This window comes from Poecilia latipinna, unplaced genomic scaffold (assembly GCF_001443285.1).
Source record: "Poecilia latipinna isolate Pla-1442-1.1 unplaced genomic scaffold, P_latipinna-1.0 Scaffold4034, whole genome shotgun sequence".
Classification (NCBI taxonomy): domain Eukaryota; kingdom Metazoa; phylum Chordata; class Actinopteri; order Cyprinodontiformes; family Poeciliidae; genus Poecilia; species Poecilia latipinna.
Window position 1 is genome coordinate 7,432 of NW_015116650.1, and position 22,547 is coordinate 29,978.

General features: G+C 41.6%; 2 protein-coding genes across 3 annotated transcripts in view; one reads left to right on the plus strand and one right to left on the minus strand.

Moving 5' to 3' along the window:
- Positions 1-2,543, minus strand: part of LOC106942089 (BTB/POZ domain-containing protein KCTD16-like) — a 9,563-nt gene extending 7,020 nt beyond the window's left edge. The window contains exon 1 of one of the 2 annotated variants that reach the window (XM_015025265.1): positions 859-2,543. In XM_015025265.1, coding sequence (XP_014880751.1) covers positions 859-1,654 — 796 coding nt within the window. In that variant the 5' untranslated portion in view covers positions 1,655-2,543. Of the gene's footprint in view, positions 1-850 lie in introns of those variants that run through there. The other variant, XM_015025266.1, reaches the window with a different exon arrangement.
- Positions 2,544-6,597: 4,054 nt separating this feature from the next.
- Positions 6,598-11,362, plus strand: LOC106942090 (glucocorticoid receptor-like). The gene is made up of 2 exons (XM_015025267.1): positions 6,598-6,924; positions 9,766-11,362. Exon 2 carries the CDS (start codon positions 9,766-9,768, stop codon positions 10,924-10,926), a length of 1,161 nt encoding a protein of 386 aa, XP_014880753.1. The 5' UTR covers positions 6,598-6,924; the 3' UTR covers positions 10,927-11,362.
- The last annotated feature ends 11,185 nt before the right edge of the window (positions 11,363-22,547 follow it).

Below are 22,547 nucleotides of genomic sequence, written 5' to 3' on the forward strand. Positions count from 1 at the left end.
CCCCCGTTCTGTTGGGGGGTTTTTTAAATTCCCTTGTTGTCCCCCCCCCCTTTTTTTTTTTTTTTTTTTTTTTTTTTTTAAACAAATCTAAAGTGAACACAGTCGTCCATCAGGAGATAATAAACCAGGAAACAGTACTTCAAGCAGTGTGGGCAGGCGAGACATTTCGATGGAAAATGAAATCCGCATCTCCATAAAGCCAAGCAGAAGAGCATTTTTTTCTGGTCGACGGCTGCGCTGACTAATGGCCTACAGAGTATCTTTTGGTGTATTGCCAGGAAGAAGATGAGACACTAGAAACAATGCATAGCGGCTGAAGGTCTCTCTATAACACCTCAGCAGAACCAAGGACTGATCACCTTCTTGCCATGATGCAAAAGGAGCCCCAACCAAGTAGTGCATTGCACAAGTACATATTTGTCAGTAGTAGTCTTATGTAATATAAAATTTCCAAGTGAAATGTAATTTATCAGTTAAATGGGAATAAATAAGTGCTTTACACACATTGTGTAATGTTAATAATATGTGAGTTTCATTTATTATTATTATTATTATTATTATTATTATTATTATTATTATTATTATTTGTTTTATTTGTTTTATTTATTTATTATTATTATTTTTAATGAAGACCAGTCCGGGGTGTGCCCCGCTGGGAGTCAGGCACCAGCCACCCCCTGCAACCTCGCAAGGAGGTATGACAGCGGCTGGATGGATGGACTGAAATAAATTAGCCTTTTTGACAGCATTCTAATTAATTATAATGCACTTGTATAGCCCCCATCTGGCCACCTCTTACAGAACCTTCTGGCCACCTCACACCGCTTAAACAGAACGGAGAATCAGATGTTCACTCACGGTAAAAGATGTACTGTGTATAGTTGGACCAGACCCTGTCGTCCGCGTAATGACCCGTGGAGGACGCAGTCAGCGAGGTGTTGCAGGCCACAATGTGAAAGCCACTTTCTGACAGCATGTCAAAAGCCCTCTCCAGGTGCTTGAACTTGAGGTAAAACCTGCAGGTGTATCGGTCCGGGGGTCTGTCCAGATCCCTGTTCTCATTCAGGGCGTCTCCAAACACCTCCTTGGCCAGTCCAATCCGGCTGCTGATGAAGATCCTGGGTAACTTTTTGGCCTTGGGGTCAGCGTGGTACTCTCTGCCTCTGAAGGCGACAGTAATGTAACCATACCTCCTGTCCAGGGAGTAAGACGGGTACAGCCTGTGATCGCTGCCCTGCGACTCCTCATCCCAGTCACTGTCATCCTGAAACAGCTTCGGCTCGTCGCCTGACAGAAGTTTGGTCAGTTCCGGCAGCTGGAAGTACTCGGCCTCTCTCTTCAGCCTCCCTCTCTCTGGAAAGTGGTCAGGGAGGACAACCTGCTTGTCTCTGAGGTAATCCAACACGTACCGGAACAAAAATCCATCTCTGTCGATAAAATACCGCCCTCTGAAATCCCGTGACAAGTCATTTGAAGACCCCTTCTTGTTAGAAAACAGCTTCCCAAGTAAGGAATTCGGGAAGCTCGTCAAGGTGGCGTGACGGGTATAATAAACCTGCCCACCCACGTTCAGCTCAACCACGTCCGACGGAGGGTTTTGCACCGAGCCCTGGTCTTTGGCGGGCTGCGTTTTGCAGTTTTCGATCAGTGCCATCTCTCTCTCGCACGAAACGTCCCAGAAGTTCAGGGTGTGGGGTGCAGCTGCATGGAGATGAGGCGCTCAGACACCAAAGCGGAGTTCCCGATTCCAGACGCAGTCCTGCTGGCATCCAGCGCTTTTTATTTTATGACAGAACAATCCCAACTGTACGTCTACGGTGCATCCTTCAAGTGCGTGCGTAAAAGTCCAGCATCGATTATCATAACCAGTATCATGTTACAGGCAGCCACTGCGATTTGGTCGTGGAAGTGAATAAAAGCGAACTTTCAACAACAACAACAACAAAAATACAATTTTAAAAAGTTTCAGTAAACCTGGATCTTAACTCAACCTTCTTAAATCCAGGATGAAATGGAAGAGAAATTGTGAGAGCATCCTGTCGCTCTCCTCCTGACTGCTGGGATGCTGAAACGCGCTCATTGGGAGGATGATGATGATGATGAGGAGGAGGAGGAGGCAGGAAGCGGGACTCCTTTGCGCACCAGTCTCTCCAAACTGCTGAGTGCGGAAGCAGCCAAACCGGCTGAAGATTTAAGATAACGTTGTTCCGAGCTGTGACACGGAGGAGAGGAAACAAATCCACCCGTGAAGCACAGTCTTACATCATCTTAAAGGAAAATGTCACTTTGCAGTCCATCAACACGAAAACGGGCTGATAGATGGGAGGGGAGGGGGGGTGCATCTGTGCGGTTCTACTGTGTCCACGGGCGGCGCAGCTGGCGATTGGGGATTCGGGGTTGGAATTACGCGGCTCCAGCATCCCGGCGGCGCGGATTTTAATCCAAGCGTTTGGTTCTTCGCGGCGCATTCATACGCGCTTATCCCGAGAGAGGTTAGGTGTCACCGTCTGTGACTCCAGAACTCATCCGCTGTGACAAGTACAAGCTGCAGATCCACGGAACAGCTTTACCCTCTTCTGCGAGCAATGCAGCAGTTATGAATGGGCTAAGATGAAAAATAAATCTGACAGGTGCGCTCTTGTGATGGAACCTTTGACCATAGGTGCCACTGAAAACTGACCCCGTCGTTACGGATAAGTAGATTTTTTTGATTCATTACGGCGCACAGATTGGGGAATATCTCTGCTTCATGATGCTCCTCTGATCACTGTAGTGAAGAAAATATATTGATACATTTTTGTCACATTATAGCGACAGACTTCAACGTTTTTTTTTTGGGGGGGGGGGAGAAGGGTTTTTTTTTGCATAAAGTGAAAGCAAAATTATACAGGTCAACACATTGTCCAACCTGAGCTGTGGATATCTGCAGCTCCTCCAGAGCCACCTCTGACCTCTTTCCTCCAATCTTTCCATTTTTAGATTAGGAACAGAGCAGTGTTCTGTGACTTTTGGTATTTTTAAAAGTCTAACCTGGCTTTATACTTCTCCACAACTTTATCTCTGACCTAAATGTTGCGTTCCTTGGTCTTCATGAGGTTGTTGTTCTCCATCAGTCCTTCACAAAACATCTGGATTTATGATGAGGGTGACTTCTCCACACTGAGTTTTATTTAGTAGCACCTTTGTAAAAGGGGCTGATAATATAGGTATGCCGGGATTTTCATATTTTTGTTTTATTTTGTTTGGAAAATCATGTGCATTTTTCCTTTCTCCTCCAAAGTATGCACTGTTTTGAGTTGGTTTATTTATTGGTCCTAATAAAAATAAATCCTTATAAAATAACACTGACGTTTGTTGACAAAAATTCAAAGGGATAGTAAAACTTTTCAAGGCACTGTGTGAGTCCCATTTTTTCACCCATGCTGCGTATCTTTACAGGCAAAAACTCCTTAATAAGCCTCATTACTGAAATACTGTGCTCTGGAATAAACCCAGTAAAGCAGGCAGAGGTGTGGGACTGATTGCACAGCAACTGTTAAACGAATATGTCACAGAGTCAGCAGTGCAAATCTGAAGCCAAGTGCCTCTGGGTGCAAAATCCACTTTGGATAAAGTGAAACGCTGCGTAGCTGAAGTAAAAGATTGACAATCATTTGCATACACTTTTATGTGGGTCACAAATGTGTGCAGGTGCAAGATGAACACATTTAAGTGCATGACTCAATTGTAACAATCACCTGAATGCTGGGGACTTCTTTTTTTTTTTTTTGTTTTATGAATTTTTCTAAACCACCAGGGTAAAAAAAAAAAAAAAGGGGGAAAAAAAAACTTAATGCTTCAACAAATTCACTGTTTGCAGCTTGTCTGATTTTCACGTGTGCGTTTGTTTGAAGTTATAATAAAATCATATTGTTGCTGTGCTAAGAGAAGGCATCAATGGTGGTGGGAGAGCCCCCTTGACTCGTGGTTTGAGAGGAGGCAGCGGTCACGCTTTACCCTGTTAATTCACTGTATATTGTGCTGGAGAGGGGTTGCTAAGCAGCCGCTGGGGACTGAGTGGGATTTAAACAGTAGGGATTTAGAGCAACAGCGAGCTCTCTGATCTCTTTTCTCCAGTGATGTGATGTTTTGCTTCTTACATTGTCTCTCTGGTACGGTAATGTTTTGACTATTTAGTGACTGTAACGCTACAGCAGACGTGATGTGAAGTGTACCTCCGCTAGATCTGCGGCTTGTTTCAAACGCAGGACAGCCGTGACAGATGAGGATTTCATGTCCTAGATTTGGCTTCTAAATGATTCTCCTCCCAGATGTCCTACAAATCCTGTGACTTACTTATCTCACTCATCCCCCTATTAGAAACATCCTCCTGTCGTCGCTTATTTCTCTGCTCATCGCAAAGCGATGAAGGTTGGTTTCTGTATTTTGGAGGGAGTTGAATTTCATGCATGAATAATGTAAGACAATATGGCTCCCAGCTGAGCGTGAAGTAAGAAATCTGTATTTGCTGGAACATTAAAACGGCAGCTTAGGGCTTGCAAGCCCTTTCATGAAGTTGTCTAAGGTGCAGCTTTGAAGAAACATTTAAAAGCTTGTCCTTTTGCATGTTTACAATGTGCAAAATCTGCATCCTTTCTGATCAACGTCAGTACTCTAAGCTGTACTCCATTGAGAAATATATTGTCAGATGAGTGGAGAGCTACTGCACTACCTCAGAAGCACCAAATAATCCAAAAAGGATCCTCCTCTCTGCAAAGATTTTCTTCGTATTCACACACAGCATCTCTTGTCCTATTTCATCCTCTCCCACTCACTTTTTCTTCCACTCATATTTTCACACAAAAGAGGCCAAGGTGTGAACTGGCGTGTTTAGAGAAACACAGTGAATCTTGCTGTTTTCAGACAGACTTTGGTTTCTGATGGAAGACAAAGTTTAAACTGATTGAAGGGGACAATTAATTACATTTTCTGCTAAATTATGCATTATGTAATGCTATGTTAGTCATACATTTGCTTATTGTTGTTCTTTCAATTTTATGTGTTGCTAGATGCCCCTAGAGGGCAGTGTGGTCAGTATGTAAACAGATGACTCAATACTTGAAGAATATTACAATACAAGGAAACTCATACTTTCAAAAAAATTCTTTAATTTGAACTGATTTGCAGCTTGTCTTAAATCAACTTTAACGTGCACGGGGTATTTAAGATAAATTTTGTGACTTGCAGAAGTATTGACTTTGCACATTTTTACCACATTACAACTACAAAGTTGTATTTTGTTTTGATTTTTTTTATTATTATTTTTAGACTTACCAACATAATTGTGAACAATTGCAAACTAGAGGAGAAATTATAATTGGCATTCAAATAAAAATCTTAAAGGTTAGTGTGCATTTATATTCAGCCTCCTTACTCTGATGCCCTAAAAATTAGATCTCGTCCAACCGATTGCATTTACAGGATAAGACGATCTACTTGCAATACGACCTCAGTATGAATATAGCTGTTTTTGAGACGGCCTCAGAGGTTTAGAGAACATTAATGAACAAAGACATTCATGAAGACAAAGGAACACAGTGGGCAGGACTGACATAAAGTCTTGGAGAAGCTTAAAACAGGTTTTGGTTTATAAAAAAGTATCACGTTTTGCTGCTTTTCATTGAACACTTTTTAAAACCATACAGAGTCATGTTTGCTCTCTGTTACAAGCCATGCAGGGCCACAGTAACCAAGTATTACAAGTCAAAACTTTAGACTTATATAATAGAAGACTTAGACTGCTCATCATCTCCAACAACCACACAAGCATTTTACCCCCATGGTGAAACATGGTGGTGACAGCATCACGCTGTTGATCTGTTTTTCTTCAGCACAGTACAGGGGTTCCAGAGTGAATGAAAAGATGAGTCTAAAAACTGATAAGTCTTTGTAGAAAACAAGACAGAGGCCCCCAAAAAAGCTGAGACTGAGGGTACACAACCACTTTGCAGGCAGAGTTGCACTGGCTCAGACGAAGACATAATCATGTGTGAGAATGGCCCAGTCAAAGCCTTGGCCTAATTCTAACTGGCAATCTGCTTCACAAAGAAGACCTGGTAAACGTATCAGTCAGCAGATATGCAAAGCCGGTTAGAGACACACCCCAATAAACTTGCAGATGTAATTCCAGTATTTAAGGCTGACACTTATGCTCTACTTTGTGCAGTTATATGTGCTACAATCCTAATAAATTATGTTTAAATTTTTAATTTTAACATAATCAACTGTGCAAAAAGGTTTTGAGGTATGGATGCATTTATGAGCTGTTCATTGGGTGTCAGTCTTTGGGTATTGCCAAACAACAAAAATCTAGTTTTGTGTTTTGAGTTCTAATTTTGCTGTTGTTATCTGCTTGTGGAGTGCTACTTGGAGATATGCTATAATTAATCGGTTCGTTTTGGCATTATTGTTCTGTTTCTGTCCATTATCGCTGTGTTTGGTGTTTTTTGCTTGGGTTATTATCTCCGATTTCCATTTGTAGCTCTGACCCTGAATCGATCTTTCTCTCGCAGTTCCAGTCCCCGACCAGCAGGTGGCGGAGCTGCGCCCTGAAAGCTGGTCAGCGCTGGAGCTGCCTTGCCTTGATCTCCATTTTGTATGTTTTTCCTGGAGGTTAGCACCTACTTTCCCAGTGGCTAGCAGCGCAGCTCAGGCAGTGTGACATTTTTGCATGACTACTCACTGCAAAATCGGACCCGGGAAACTGAAAAGCAGACAGAACACACCCAGATTCACGAGTGCTGCTGTTTGGTGTAGTCATGTAGCGACGATACGACGAGTGGGGAAGTAACAGAATCAGTCAGCGTGTTGTGAACTGCCACTTTCAACCAAAACAATGTTGACTGATGACCTGTGGACTCTTATTAGCAGCCTGTCATATCAAGGGTAAATATGATAGTTTTTATTATATTTATTGCATACGATTAAATACACTAACATAACTTAATAGTAGCTAGACATGCACTTACAATGCCTGTGGTAGCCTTTAGCCCCTCGAAATGTAGCCACTTTAACTCTTAGCCACTCTGCAGCCTAGCATGCTAGCAGTTCGCAAAATGCTAACAGTAGCTCATCTTGGATTTCGGTGACATTTAATGATCTTTGCGTTAAATTGGTAGCTGAATCCTTATTGTTTAGGTTTGTTATGATTAGTGTGTAATGCATGGGGATAGGTGTCTGAACGTTTGTAATTATTTTGCAAACTAACGTCAAATAGCCTAAGCTAACTGTCAAACGCCACGGGAGGGGGGTGTCTCCGCTGTTCACCCAGCCATTCAGTCATGCTGTCGTAAGGACCGCTGAATATGCATAGTGGGATGAGGGTCCAAAAGGATCCAGAGGCCCCGGGCCTTGCTCCAGTGCTTGGTGTGATTAACAGCTCCTGCTGGAAAGTTGTTTAGAGGAAATACATTTACAAAGAGATGGGATCTGGCGCAGAGTTGATGTTTACATAGATTACATTTTGTGGTTGGGAGGAAAAAATTAAAGGTTTTATAGCTGCAAATAAATGAAACGGAGCCCAATTACGTCTCAGAGGTGAAAGAAATTCGAAACTATAAAAGGTAAAAACATGAAGACTACCAAGAAATATCAATACATGGTGATGCACATTGTTTACTACCAGGCTGCTGCACAGCCAGGAAATGCAAATTAACCAACCAGCTGCTAATACAGTACATTCGCAAAACTGTAATGACCAAACACACGTAATGAAGCAGATGATGGCTAACCAATAGGTCTCTGGCCTATAACATAATTAACAATGGTTTATGACCCAAAATACGGCTCTATAAAGTGTCTAAGTAAAGCTAATAAGCCAAGGGCAAAATAAAACAAACAGTTCATACATTACTGCATGTGCTATTTTAGTCTCTTTTTGATTCTTGTAATAAATATTTAAAATATTATAAAAGATGCTGTAAGAAATTTGTACTAGATTGGAATTGACCTATTTCCTCATTATTGGTTTTGATTAGTGATCATCAAGTCAATTACTGATCCTATTGCTTTTTTTCTATTAATTGATGATTGATTTATTTAACAGATGCATGGTCCACAAAGACATAAAAATAAATACACATAAAAAAAATAATTGAATGAATCAAAATTAAGAACTCTCATATTTTTTAGTTTATCAGTACATCAACCACATTCTTTTTTTCTTTTTCCAGTTTAAGAAATATCCTAATCACCTCAAGACCCCCATGACCCAGAATGGGGGGGTCCTGACTTCTGCCACAGATAAAATGTACAAGATCTGATATGCATTGCTCAAAGGTTACGCCCACAGAGTGGATAACAAGATCCCTGCAAACTGCTTAAGTCGCTTGAAAACACAGCAGAGCCAGTTTTTGGGAGACCTTGCTCTGGAGCCTATCCACAAATGCTTTTGTTAGGCTTTAGTTGCTGATTTTTTATTTTATTTTATTTTTTTACCCTAAAAACTATGGAAATATTGGGAAATCTGATAACTGGAGAGATTTTAATGTTTATTATAGTCCTCCTCCTACCTGGTAGGTAAAAACATCATTGCTTTATGGCATCCTGTCAGTGATACTAAAATTTTAAACAAAAATGATTATTGTAATTATTTATTTTTATTTCTAGCAAAGAAAACTAACTCACAGGTTATTATTACAGTCATATTAATGCTACCTAAACCATTTAGTTTCATGTGACTTTGTAAAAGAGAGCAATTTAAACCTGAACGTAGAATAAACGCCCATTCCATCAAAATATATTTTCTGGTAACCATGCTTATTATGCAGAATATCACCTGTTTTTTTTTTTTATTAATATTATTCTGCTTTTTATATGGTAGTAACACTGTAGCAGTTCGCTCACTCAAGCTATCTGCTCCGGTGCCCAGCCTGCAGGCAGCTGCTTACGGGATCTGCCAGTTTTAGTTTCTCGCCTTCTACAACGGCGTCACCTTAATACGAACGACGCATGCTGCTCCTTTGGTTTCCACACCGTGCCTGCCTGTCCTTGTTTTAGTGATAAGAAATATTTTTAAACTGGGGCGACGTGGGAGAAACGTAGGAATGTTTTTTAACACAAGCTGACCAACAATTGGCAGCAACATGTGAGGGAGGGGAAAGCTGTTTTGCTTCATGTTCTGTATAGCCGGCGAATAAATATAGTTTCTCTGGCATCTCTGTGAAAAACCCCAGTATATCTTGATGCCTGTGACCAAAAGCAACTTAAAAAGTATGACATTTTGAAAATAGATGAGAGGAATTATAAAGCCTTGCAAAAATGCTGACCTATGTAAAATCTGTGCCCTTGCAGGCCGCATAGTTGATTGTATAATACAGTTTGAATCATGTCCAAACCTTCAGCAAACAGCATAATCTGTCTGTAGGAACCTGTTTGTTTATTCTTGGCATGTCCACACATGTTCTTGTTACCCTTAAATTAGCTGACAGACCATACTTTTGAGTCCAACAAGGCATCTAAGCCTTCAGGCTTTGCCTTTGATTTTTTATTTATTTTTTTTCTCAGATAGCAAACAGAAGGGGCTTACAGATTCATTTCAGAAAACTTGATGTCTGGGCAGATTTTGATGTTTATAGATTGCCATTGTTTTGTAGAATCTCTGTGAGATTGATGCTATCATATCTAGAGTTATGTTGTTTGTGTATTTTCCAGCTATCTGGATAGTTAAATTCACAAATTACCGTGAAGTGGGATTCTAACAGTGTCTTTTCTTCCCCAAATCAAAAGATGGATCAAGGTGGAGTGAAGAAGATAGCGTACAGAAGAAATGACCATCTAAGCAAACTGGTCTACACTGAAAGCCCTGAGGAGGGAGGTCTTCTAAAGGTGGCTCCTCACAGTGCCATGTCCATCACCTCTCCTCCTTCTGTCGTTCTTCCATCCAGCCCATTAATGCAGCCTGGACAGGTGACCAACGGCCTCAGCAACAGCCCACTTCCAGAGGAGCTTGCCTCAGCCCCTGCCACGATCGGTTCCTCGGTTGACAGTTCAGAAACCAGGGGCCTGACCAAAGATCAGAGGCCTGAAGAGCTGCACTTGTTCCAGACGCAGACTTTCAACACCTTTGGGCATCAGGTCCTGCCCCAGTTGGATGCCAGCATGGCAGACATTACCCAGTCCTCCATGGACTCCCTCATCGGGGGGTCGGATCCCAACCTATTTGCTGTGAAAACGGAGGATTTCTCCATGGATAAAGGCGAGCAGGACCCCAACGATCTGGACCACGCCTTTGACCACATCGGCAAAGACGTGGACATGAACCAGAAACTGTTCAACGAAACCAGTCTGGATCTCCTTCAGGAGTTTGACCTCACCGCATCCCCCTCCGATTTTTACGTGGGGGACGATGACGCCTTCTTGTCCACGCTGGCAGACGATTCTTTGCTCGCAGACGGGGCAACCGAGAGGGACGTGAAACCCTCCGTGGTCGAGAGCGTCGGCACCACCGGGGCGCTCGCCAGTGTTTGCAACAGCAGCAAGGCGTCAAGCCCACTTGAGTCCAAGTCCAAGTCTCCTTCTTTGACCCCTACAACCACTTTTCCCGCCGTGGTGAAGAAAGAAAAAGATACCGGCTTCATCCAGCTCTGCACACCGGGCGTGATTAAGAAGGAGAAGACGTCTTCGGGGTATTGTCAAATGAGCGGCTCGAGCCCCATCTCTATCTGTGGGGTGAGCACGTCGGGGGGCCAGAGCTTCCACTTTGGAATCAACGCCAGAAACAGCGACGCTCTGCAGGAGAAGGACCAGAAACCCGTGTCTGGCTTGTTCCTCCCAGTAACGACCATCAGTGGAGCCTGGAACCGGAACCAGGGCGACAGCTCAGCGATCCGCAGGGCCAGTGAGGTTTTCTCAAGCTCTTCCTCCTTCTCCTCCAGCTTTGCCAGGTAAATAAATGTTTGACTTAATCCTGCATAACCTTTAGAAGATAAAATAGTGATAATGTTAGTGTTTAACAGCAAGTCATTACAGTACATACAGAAATTTTAGTTCTTCTCGTAGAAGAACTAAAAGTCATTTTAGTCACTTTAGATGATAGTGACTAAAATGAGGCCCAGTTGTGTCAAAGCATAGCCCAGTATGAGTATGTCGCTGTATAATAAAGAGTTTATGCAAACTCTTGAAACATCTTTCCATACAAGGTCTTAAATTACCTCCACGGTCTTACATTTGTAAAGTGATTCATTCATTGTTTCTTCTGTTGACTTCTCTGTTTTAATTAGTTTTTGGAGGAAATATCTTTGTTCTTTATGCTTTAGCTCTGACCTGTAATATGGATTGACAATAAATACATTATATTTAGCCTTTTTTTTTTGTGCAAAATTTTAATTAAAAAAAAAGCCCAAAAGTGGCTTCTTGTGGTTTAAGTAATTGAAATCAAAATGTTTGTCTTAGCTCCAGCTCCTTTGTCATCAAACTGTGCATATAAGGAGAGTTTGGCCTTAATCCAGGCAGGGATTTCAGATGTTGTGAGGCTTGCTGTGCTTTAAGGAGTTGAATTGAGGTGAATTATGCCAGAGCTGAAAAACACAATGTACTGCTAAAATAAGGCAACGTATTGATCATTAGACATTGATAGTGACACAAAGGCTTCAGCAAAAATCCAAACAATAACATGTACAAATTAGGCGTAAGTTTTAAGTGCTTATTAAGGAGCGTATTTGAAACGGGTTGATTAATCCCGTTTTTGTTAGTCAGACTGTTGTCGATAGTAGCCCTGTTGGAAACAGTGTCACTTTTCTGTTGTGAGCATGGGAAAAGTCTAGCAGCTTTCTTTCTGCCAGCTGACTGGCAGTGTGCGGTGGAGAGGTAGTTCTGCGTCTCTCAACGGCGGAGAAATCTCTGGTCTCTGAAACGTTCTCGGCACAAGCTGTGGGAGCGGTACGATGGCACATTTCAACTTGAGATTTTAAAAACCGGTTAGTGGTCATCGGCCCCTTCCTGAACTGGGCAGTCGAGCTTATGTTGGGGTTGGTACCACTAAATATTTGAGTGGAAGTGAAATAACTTGATAAATTGTTAATAAAGCTGCAAGAAGGTGGTTTAAGAAACATTTAGCTGTCAGGTTAAACTTTATCCACAGTTATCCCTCATCTGCAAAGTTGTACTGACTTCTTTTACTCTGTCTTCTAAACCCGCCACTACTTTTAATAAGAGAAGTTTCTTGCAGTATTTCAGTAAGCGTTTTGCCCTGAAATGCATGATGCCAGCTTTTAAAGGTTTGCTTTTTCATTCTCCTCATTTTTATAGAAAGACGGGTGACACCTGGAAAGATTCGTTGCATGCTTCTAGACGGGTGTCGTCATGCTCTGTAACCGTTGGCTGCTGATTGATTGTTTGCTCGGCTTACATAACCCCTGTGCAGTGAAATGGTTTATGTGTCATAATTGCTTGTTGCTGTTTGCTGTCTTTGTGCTGCTTCGAAATGAAAGAACAAGGCAAGAAAAGTGAAATAGTTCTTCCCGTTATAAGAAGCTCGTACAAAAATAGAAGCATTTAAAACAAATGTTAGTTGTGATGGTAGTGATGCTATTTATAGTTCAGCCCAGACAGAGCTGAATAACCAGACTCACAATGTGATTATCAGATGCATGTTATTTGTTTGTCCATTTTATCTTATATTCTTTCTCTATCTTTTTTTTTTTTTTTTTTAAAAAAACCTTTAATATTCTTAAGTTAGAGAAACGCATAAGAACTAAAATGTGCTTATGCTATAATATATCTGTGCAAAAGAAAAATCATATTCTGTTAGTGAATGGCTTAATTTCCAGTCAAAGATCACTTAAAAACAGATGTTTGTTTTATCATGTTCATATGAACATGTTTGGAATAAATTTGGTGTGGTAAACTGAAGAGGAAATAATGAAAAAATAAACTAGTGACAGTAATTCATCCGACTCAGACGAGTCCTTATCCCAGTCACCTAATGCACCTTGCAGAAGCACCACCGTGCTGCAGCGACAACAAAAAAATTTCAGTGCTGATAGTGTTACTGAGGGTAAGTCACTTTCAGTATCAGTGTGATATTAAGTAGCCTGTCACAAATGCTAAGGCTAGCTAGCATGGCTAACCGATGACAGCGGGAATTTGCCTCCAGGAAAGCAGTTTTCCTGGAGGCAAATTGAGCAGCGGTGCACAAAGTTGATAGACGGTGTTAAAAACTTCCTCCTGGCTCCGATTGGTTGTTTTTGGTCAGGAGCCGTGCATTTTCCAGAAGAGTATTAGATCAGGGGAAAGATGGAGGAGCTATCACATACTATACTGTCACAACATAGTGACCATTTTAACAAATATATAAAAAAAAAAATGTATTTTGTAAACGTTACATAGCTTTAAGAGAAGTTAGTATATTTAGCTAACCAAATATATATAGAAATGTGAAGGTATTATGCTATTGTAAAATATCCTGCCCAATATTTCATCCAAGCAATCCTTTGAGGTAATAATATTGCGCCCACTGACATTGCTATGACAATTCAAACTCACTATAACTTTAAAGAGATTTATTTATTTATTTATGTATTTATTTATTTATTTATTTTAGGAAACCTGGAGATAGAAAATAGGCCTCTAAATTCTGCGCATCCCTACTAGAAATTGTTTGTTTTGTAACATTTGTTGAATGTAATGTGAAAGATTGCAGTGTTTATTTTGAAGGTCTGCAAATATCTGGTTGGGTTTTGGAGTTTCAGCTTGACGACAGATAAAGCCGTCGTCGTCACAGAGAAAAGAACCTGCGTAAATAAGATAATGAACCGACTGAACTTGCTTGGTGAGAGGTTCCTTACAAGCAATCAGGGGAAAGATGAGCTTTTTTAAAGGGGGAGTCCTACTTTGATCTCAGTGACTTTGTTAACTTTTGCAGCAGCCCAAAGGGACGTCTGCTTGTTTATGGTGCGTCCCTGCTCCACTACGCAGTCATCTGTTGTCGCAGTAATTTATTATTAGTTGCAAGCTAAAAGAAATCTTTTTTTCCTCTCTCTTTCTTTGATTTTCCTGAGTTTTTCTACAGATTTGATCCATGTGTCATCTCAAAAGCATGTGCATTGGCCACACTTGGTTTAACAAGTAGAACGAACAAATTATGACCTTCAGAGATCACTCATGCATGTCCTATAAGATTAAAATTCTTTGGATGTATTGAAGGATGAAAGCGTCTCATTGTTCCTGTACTTGTTTCAGAAGCGACGCATTGACATTTCTGCTGCAGTTTTTTTCATATAGTCAGTATTTACACCCCCCCAAGACCCTCCCCAAACAATGCATCTTTCATAGCTTTATTACTTAGTTGCCCTTTAAAGTGTTAGGAAGGAGGCATCATGTGGAAACGACCAGTTCTCGTGTTTGTGTCGCTCTCACATTCACGCCTATCTGGTTTAGTATCTGACAGGGAGCGATCAACTTAGCGTTTGCACGCCAAAGGGCCTCCTGTTAACATTGTGGTTTGCTTTGCTTATTCTCGGTTCCACCTTCACTCCTCGCCGACATCTGTATGATTGCAAGGTGACCAGGAACAGGTGGGCAGAGAGACATAAGATACACCTCATCTTCTCCTAACGTGCAGCTCAGACCGCCCTGTCTTTGTGTTCCGAGTAGGTGTGTGTTTGTGTTTAAGCTTAGGCTTACGCCTGTGTGTGGTGTGAGGCTGAATTAACAGTGGGCGTGTGGCTGTTTGCCCTGTCAAACATATCAGGGCGCAAGTTCAGCATTTACATGTGTGGAGTGAGGGGAAGTTTGTTTTTATTGGGGCGCTTCTCCTTCATCCCGAGGCTCGAAGGCTGGAATGGCTTGAGGGTCGTCGGGGGGTTTCTGTCAGGCTTTCCTCTTCAGTTTCACAAGCAGTGCTGCACCTTCTTCCTACTAAATATGTCCTTGCTCGGTACTGAATAACCGACCTGCCGTAACCTCAGACTCCGACATGGTTACTCTGTGAAGGAGTGACTCAAAGTTACCCCAGTAAACAATTATTTCTCTCATAGTTATTTTTTTTTTTTGTTTTGTTTTGTTGTTTTAGCAGTATGACTTACAAAGCCCTTAGTTACACATAAAAAAGAATCATTTGCTCTGGGAAATGTCAGCTTTGTTACTATTTTTGGTGGAATACACACCCTGATCACGGGCTAACTGGTTCGACGATGTGAGGCGACCTGATTGAATCTGAGTTGTCGTGAAAAGAAATACCTGCGAGGAACTGCGAAAACACGCCGAAACCGAATTCCTCTGCAAGATCCCGGCTCTTTATTAGGCCTGTGTTTGCTAACCGTTGTTTGTGGGGAAGGCATTTCCTTCCCAGCCCCTGCAGACCTGTTTTGAATATTTATTAAAGAGACAAAGCGCTGTGGGTTATTTGGTCTATAAATTCAGGCTTGATCACTACCATGAGTCTTCAGGAAGTCTTGGGGGCTTTTTTTTTTTTTAATTAAGTGTTTTATATTGGTGAGCTCTTATAAAGCTGGCTTCCTGCACATGCAGACAAAAGCAGCATGGTGTTGCCTCGGCATACTGTTGCAGCAGCATGCAAAGCTTTTACACAAACTTTACACGCCTCTGTTACAATACCAGCTTTTTGAGCCTCAAAAAAATGAAGAATTATTTGCAAACGTTTGCAACTTGATGTGGTCAATCTTGATGTGTTACAAAGTTTACAAAGAATCCAAATAAACTCGCTGTACAAAGTGCAAAAGAATTGCCTAGCATGCACATCATCAATAATTGGAGAAAATTTGAGACATTAACTCGACAGAGAGGGCTGATCACAACACACAGGTAGTTTTAACAGGTTAAAAATGTTAATTGCCTTGATAGGACGAAATCTGCTGTAATCTCTGCTTTTGTTTGACTGAAACTTTTTCTTCAAAAACAAAAACCTCTGCACCAGGAACCTTTTGGGGAAACCGGGTTACGGTTAGAACCAGGCTCCGAAACTAGACGTTTTGTCTCAGCGGGTAGAATAATTTGTAGGTCGAAATGCCAGTAGCTTTTCACCCCAAACGTTCATGTCTGCAAGTAACCTGAGGATAAAGAGGGACTTTGGCTTACAGAAACCACTGGGGAATGCAAATATGAAACCGTCTCAACAACAGATTGACTTAAGAAGAAAATTTAAGGTTTTGCAATGGCCTAGCTGAATCCAGAGGTAAAACTAACACAAAGTCTGAGGAGTCACCTGACAAAAGTTGTGCGTAGAAATGTCTTCATTACTGGGGATATTTGGAGAACCTTGCAGTGGGGAAATGTCACCAAGTCAGGCTGCGGGACCCAGACAAACCCCTAACAAATGAAGCTGAAAATGAATCATAATGTGCTTCTAAAAAGGGTGTCACCATGCAACCAACTTCTTTCACCAAAGCTTTATTTTTACATTCGACTGCCACTGCGTGTTTTTCGTGCGCATCCTTGTGGCCGTCCTTATTCAAGAGTTTTCCGTTCATCTTGTATTTCCAGCATCAGTTCAGTTTTGGGGCCAATACCTCTAAATATTTAAGTGGAGCTGAAACAACGTGGTAAATTGTTAATGAACCAGAGAACAGCTGGTTAAAACTTAACAAAGAACAACCTCATCTGTAAGGATGCGACGTCCTGATGGCGGGGTAGCGGTAGCTAAAAGGCGTAGTTTTAGCCGAGCTGCTTGTGGTTTCTTTGACTTTCATGAAGCAGTAGCTGAATCTCGTGTTTTATGTGTTCGGCTGTTTTTATTGGTGTAATTAGGACAACAACCTCTGTATTACTGCTACATGAATAGGCAGCCTGTATAGTGCGTTAGTGCGGTAACTCATTCAGTGCAGTTCACAAGAGTTTTCACTTCACAATGCTTGTCGCCTCAGGTTTTTTACACAAGATCAAGTAACTAAAGCACATTCCCTACCTACCTGAACCAACTTCAGGCTTGTCTGCTATTGTTTAAGTTATATTACTATGCATTGTACAAGCCTACAGCAGTCTTTAAAAGGTAAACAGCGCCAACTGCATCTGCTTGATAATACAAGACCCCATCTTGAATTAGTCTGGAGGATTTTTTTCTGTTTAAGCAAAGTATTGCTTTAAAAGTATTGGTTAGACTTTATGAACTAACAAACACATCATTACAGATACACAAAATTAAATAATGGTTGCTTTTTAATAGGGCTATAAGTACTTTAGCTGGACGTTGTCTGGTAAAGTTATGAAAGCAGAGTGCATTCACACCAGCCCTGTTTAGTCCGCTTTTCACCAAACTGGTTTGTTTGCCTCGAAAGTTCGGTTCGGGGAGGAGTGAATGCGCAATCGAGCTTTGATGCAGACTAAAGAAAGTCCTCCTAAAAGCTTAGGTGTCAGGTCGAAGTGAACTCTGGTGCGATGCGGATGCATGTATATGAACGGCAAGTGGACCGGAGACCGCTTCAAAAGCAGAAAGCGGACAAAGTGCAGGGGATTCTAAGTACATGCAACCAAAACGCACACACGCGTGTCTAAAGCTAGCGTTAAAAGTGTCTTGCGGTCTTTTGCTAAAGACAAAAGAGAACTCTTACAATAGCTAAAATCCATTTTTTTTTATATCTATCTTGTGAAGAAGGAAGTTGGCTCTGTGTCTTTTTCTGAGCTTTTTGGGTCATTTTCTTTGACGGTTCTTGGTGAAACGCCGCCACAGACGAGGAGGGGAACAGGTTTTTTAAAGGGTTTGGTTCCTTTGACTCGGTACAGTATGAAATCAAACCGCACCAGCTGAAAATGTAACACATGTTGGAATTTTGGTTCCAAATTGAACCAAGCCTACCATTATACCCGCTGTGAAAACAGCCCAAGTTGATTCACAAGTCAGCATCTGTTCTTTAGCTAAATGCTGGTGTTAAACCGGAGGACTAGAAGACTTGGACTGCATTTAATCACCTGTAGTTCAAAATTGGAAGTATTTGTTATCAACATTATCCCATGTTTCCTAACCCTAGCATTTAAAAACTCCAATCTTTTTAATGCTACAGAGAAGAATGTTGTCCAAAAGCTTCTTTAAACCATTCAAAAAGATCAGCATTTAATGTGAGTTTAGTGATTGCATCAAACAGGGTCATGACTTTGTACTTAATGTCTATTGATCTATAAACCGTAAATGTATCCTCAGCATTTTTCATAATGTCCTTCAGTAGCCGGGTCATGGATTGAGTTTATTCCTCCCTCTGTTGATCGTTTTATTAATTACATGGAATAACACCGTCTCTCTCTTGTACAGATGGGATGAGTGACGAAAAATGAAAAATTAGACTTAAATAATATTATCACCTATTATTTATTTGCAATTTAGCTTCTGCTTCTATAAATAGTATTGTTTTTTACTATGTATTTATTGGAGACAATATCGCTTTATCCCCCCTGCAGCTGCACTTTTTTGATCAACATTACTGATCAGGTATATCTAACGGGGCCTTCTATGAATTCAGACGTCTCCTTTTTATTTAACAAAACCACTGACGGAAAACAGCAGATGGTTTGAGAAGTGTCTGCTGAAAGGCAGCAATGCAGAAGCGGAGAGTCGCAGTAAGTGAGATCCTGCTGCCGTCTGGAATTAGGCCGCCAGACGAGGTGCCTGGACAAGCCAGAGATCTCACTGTGGTGGGAGAACTCCAGGGTGTTTCTCACACGGGAATACTGAGTATGCTCTGAGAAACTGACTGACTCACTGTTTAATAAAGCTTCAAAGAGAGGGGGGGAATAAAAAAAAGCATAATAAAGTGGATTACACCCCAGCGACCAGGTGCTGAAACTTTGTGCTTTGTCTCAACTTCTGTTATTGACTTTCTTTAATCAGTAAAACCCCTGCATGAACACGTAGAAGTTACATAAGTTTTTAAAACAAACGACAAAAAAAAAATCTTAAAAACTGTTTTTGTTGCTGTAATTGCGATGTGGGTATGCTTGTTGGCCCTGCGGCTGTTTTTCCACAGCTGTGGCGTTTCCAGGACTTTGCAGTAACTTGAACACGCATGCTTCGTGACGACCAACCGAGCCGGATACCGTAGTGGAGCTGGTAATTATCTGGTAATTATTTTTGTCTTCGAAAGAACGGTGGCGTCGTAGAAAAATCTGTGAATGAAGCCGTTCTGGTGGCTTAAGCAGCGCTCCGACGCCATCCAGTTTGATTGAGCCGTTTCTGGTCCGTAGGGGTTTTATAAATAGCTGTGTGCTTTCATATAAAGCCCACGTCGTGCGTGAGAGTGTTGGCGGTTCTCGGCTTTCGCTATCTGCTGATCGCGTGGTCAGAGGAGCAAATGTTGCCGCGCCACACCCCTCGTCTCCTCTCTGGCTCTGTCCGTACGCTCAGAACTGGTTCAGGTCCACTCAGCTGGTTTGATTTTTCCAGCGCTTCCCCTGAGCCACATCAATACCTCCCTTTGAACGGCTCTTCTAGTAAATATTCGAATGCTTCATAAGTTACTGTCTACAAAACGCTGCTATCTGAAATGATCACATTCTACTTGTTTTTTTTTTTTTGTTTGTTTGTTTTTTTGAACAGTGTCGTCTAATATTTCAGGCCTCTTTGTGCGTGCTTTTCTTGCACTGAACACCTTCTTGTTGCTAAAACTCCATTTCGCATGCGGTGTCGTAACATTAAACCGCACATAAATGAATAAAGGTATGAGCTAATAGTTGATCGCTGCTGATTCAATGTCAAAGTCCTGTTGAATCAACAAGCAGAAACGCTGATCTGGTTGCTTAAATGTTCTTCATGCATTTTAACCAGTTAAGTCGGACTCCGTCAGCCCCCCTCCGGACCTCTGACATAAGCCAACTCTTGTTAGTGAAAACTGAAAACACTGGAGCTCTGTGACGGCCTCTCTGTGTCTGTCCATCTTCACTCCCTGCAACCAAGGGCAGAGAGCTGGTCTGTCAGCAGAAACTCTTGAGCTGCTGCAAATCACCTCCATGCTTCAGCCTGCGTGTTTGGGTGTGTGTGAGATGCACGCTTGTTGTCTTCGTGCATTCACGTGTGGGCGTGTCATTAGGGCCGCCGATGGCAGGAGCGACCGCGCGTCTGCACGAAGCTCTCGCTCTTCTGACCTACTTTCCTTCCCGCCTCCCCACATCTGGCGCCGAGTGAATGCACCGGATCAAATGCCAGCCATTCCAGCTGCTTTCACACTGGCGCTGCATGCCCGTGCAGCCGCCGCTTTCATCCTTCTGTTTACTTCTTGTTCTGGTTTAGCATAAGCAGGCCTCTGGAAATTTGTTGCTGTGTCGAGGTTTGGGAGAGGCAGCAAGCTGTCTGATGGTTTTGCCTCTCTTCCTTGTTTTTTTTTTCTTTTTTTTTTTGTTGTTTTTTCCCTGTCATTGTTGAGTCAGCGGAGTGAAACTTGGGAAAGAGGGGAGCTAAGGACGATAAGTTTCCACTCAGCAGACAGCCGTCAATTCATTTTACAGACCAGGAAGCAGGTTCCCATCTACACTGTTACTAACGGCTCCCTTCAGGAAACTAATATGGAAACTCGGATCCTTTGGGGTTGTTTTTCTTTCGCTTCATCATGTTCGGTTTCCTCCTGTGGTTCTGAAGCCAAAGCAGTAGCTGCTGCTTTGGGCAACAAAAAAATAAAAAATAAAATAAAATATTAGGTAATCGAAACAAGTTTGTAAGTACAGCAGGGCTGCTGTGGATGAAAGGTGATTATTTATCACACACATTTGTTAATACCAGTTCAATAGTGTCTGGCCTTGTCACTTTAAAAGGAAAAAAAAAAAACTTTAAATATTGTTGTAACATTTCACGTATTTCTTCTTCTTTTATGGTAGGAATAGAGTGGCTTTGTTAAGTTGTATTGTCATTTTTCTTAGGACTGAAATGATTAATTATGATGAATTGATTTGGCAACTAATTTAGTAATCTATCCAAAAAAAAAAGGAAATTTGGAGAAAGTACAACATACTCAGAACAATTATTAAGCAAAAGCGCCACTAAAGAAAAATATATTTACGTATATATTTTGCATTAAGATTAAAGAAAACTTTTGTCTGTAAATATTTTCTGTCTTCATTTTTTTAGCTGCCGATGTATCCGTCGCTACAATGTTCAAGCGAACACTAAAAGAATGCTACGTTATTGCATTTTGGACAATGAAATGTTTTTTTTCTTCTTCTTCTTTAACAGCGGATTGAATTATTTGTTTATTTGCATATTTTAATGTTGTTCTTGTATAAAAAAAGACTTAAGCGGTTCACTGAAAAATCAGCAGAACATGCCGGTAGTAAATTACTTAAATAGTTATTAGGGTTTTTTTGATATATAGACTAAATACAGAATAAACACGTGCAAAGTTCAGTAGCAATTTAATTGTTTCCACAGCAGGTTTAATCATTTCTAGTCAGTTCATCACCGTCGTGTGCTGGAAAAACAAACGGAGAAATGACACAACTTCATTCAGCCTCACCCAGCTCCCTTCAAACTAGTAGATGCTGACAAATATGACTTGCATGCAGCCTTGCTCTCACACGATAGTGTTGAGGGACATATTAATAGTGGCCTATGCATAACTACTGCATGAAGTGTCTAACACAACGGCTCTTTGGAGTGTCGGAGTGTCGCATGCTTCTCTTCCTAATGGCCCCCGTGTGTCGTTAAACGACGCAGCGGCCATAAAACATTTGCCATCTTAAGAGGCTCACAAAGGCGAACACTGCATTTACGTTTGCCAGGTGGCATGTCGAGGTCCTCGCATGCAAAACGTGCGCCGTGGCGTTTCTTTTTAGCGTTTGCGAGCGCACGCTGCAGATGTTTTCGGAGTGGAACACAGTCAGACTGTCTCCTCTCGCCCTCCCTGCAGCTGTGTTGTTGTTCTGCGTGTGAGAATGATTCAGAGCGTGCAGACCAGTTCCTGCCGTACTATTTTGGTTGGTCTGACCTCGGGGAAAGAAGCACTTCCTTGAGCTCATCCCCTGCCTTCCTCCGTTTGCTCATAGAAGCTTGACGGAGAGACGGTTGGGTCGCCTTCGCATAGAAAGCCGCACTTAAAACATGTACGGTTGAAAGCGCGAGCATTGGACAAGCATACGTTGGAGTTGGGTTGCAGTTTTCTCACATCTTCAGTGGATTGCGATGTGATAGACCAACATAAAGTTTTGTATGATTGTGACGCGGAGGGAAGGACTAAATAATCTACTAATAAACATTCAAAATGTGTGGCATTTATTTGTGTGCAGGCTTATGTTTGAGCTTGAGACATTTTACAAAGAAAAACTGGCAAATATTTTCTCCCAAGACGGGGAAACATGTAGAGACATACCCTAAAACACTGAGGTCAAGTTTATTTGTAGAGCACATTTCAGCAACAATACAGATCAAAGTGCTTTTTATGTTTTTGAAAGGAGTAAACATTATGTTGTAATGCCACAATGAAAAATCATTGAGTAAATACACCTCAAGAATGCTGAACAACGTTCCCCTTACTACTAGGCAGCTCTAAGCAGGTGGGGTTTTAAATAATTCAGTGTTTCAGCATCTTTGCAGTTTTCTGCTGATGTAGCAAAATGTGGTTCTACAGATTACCTCAGAG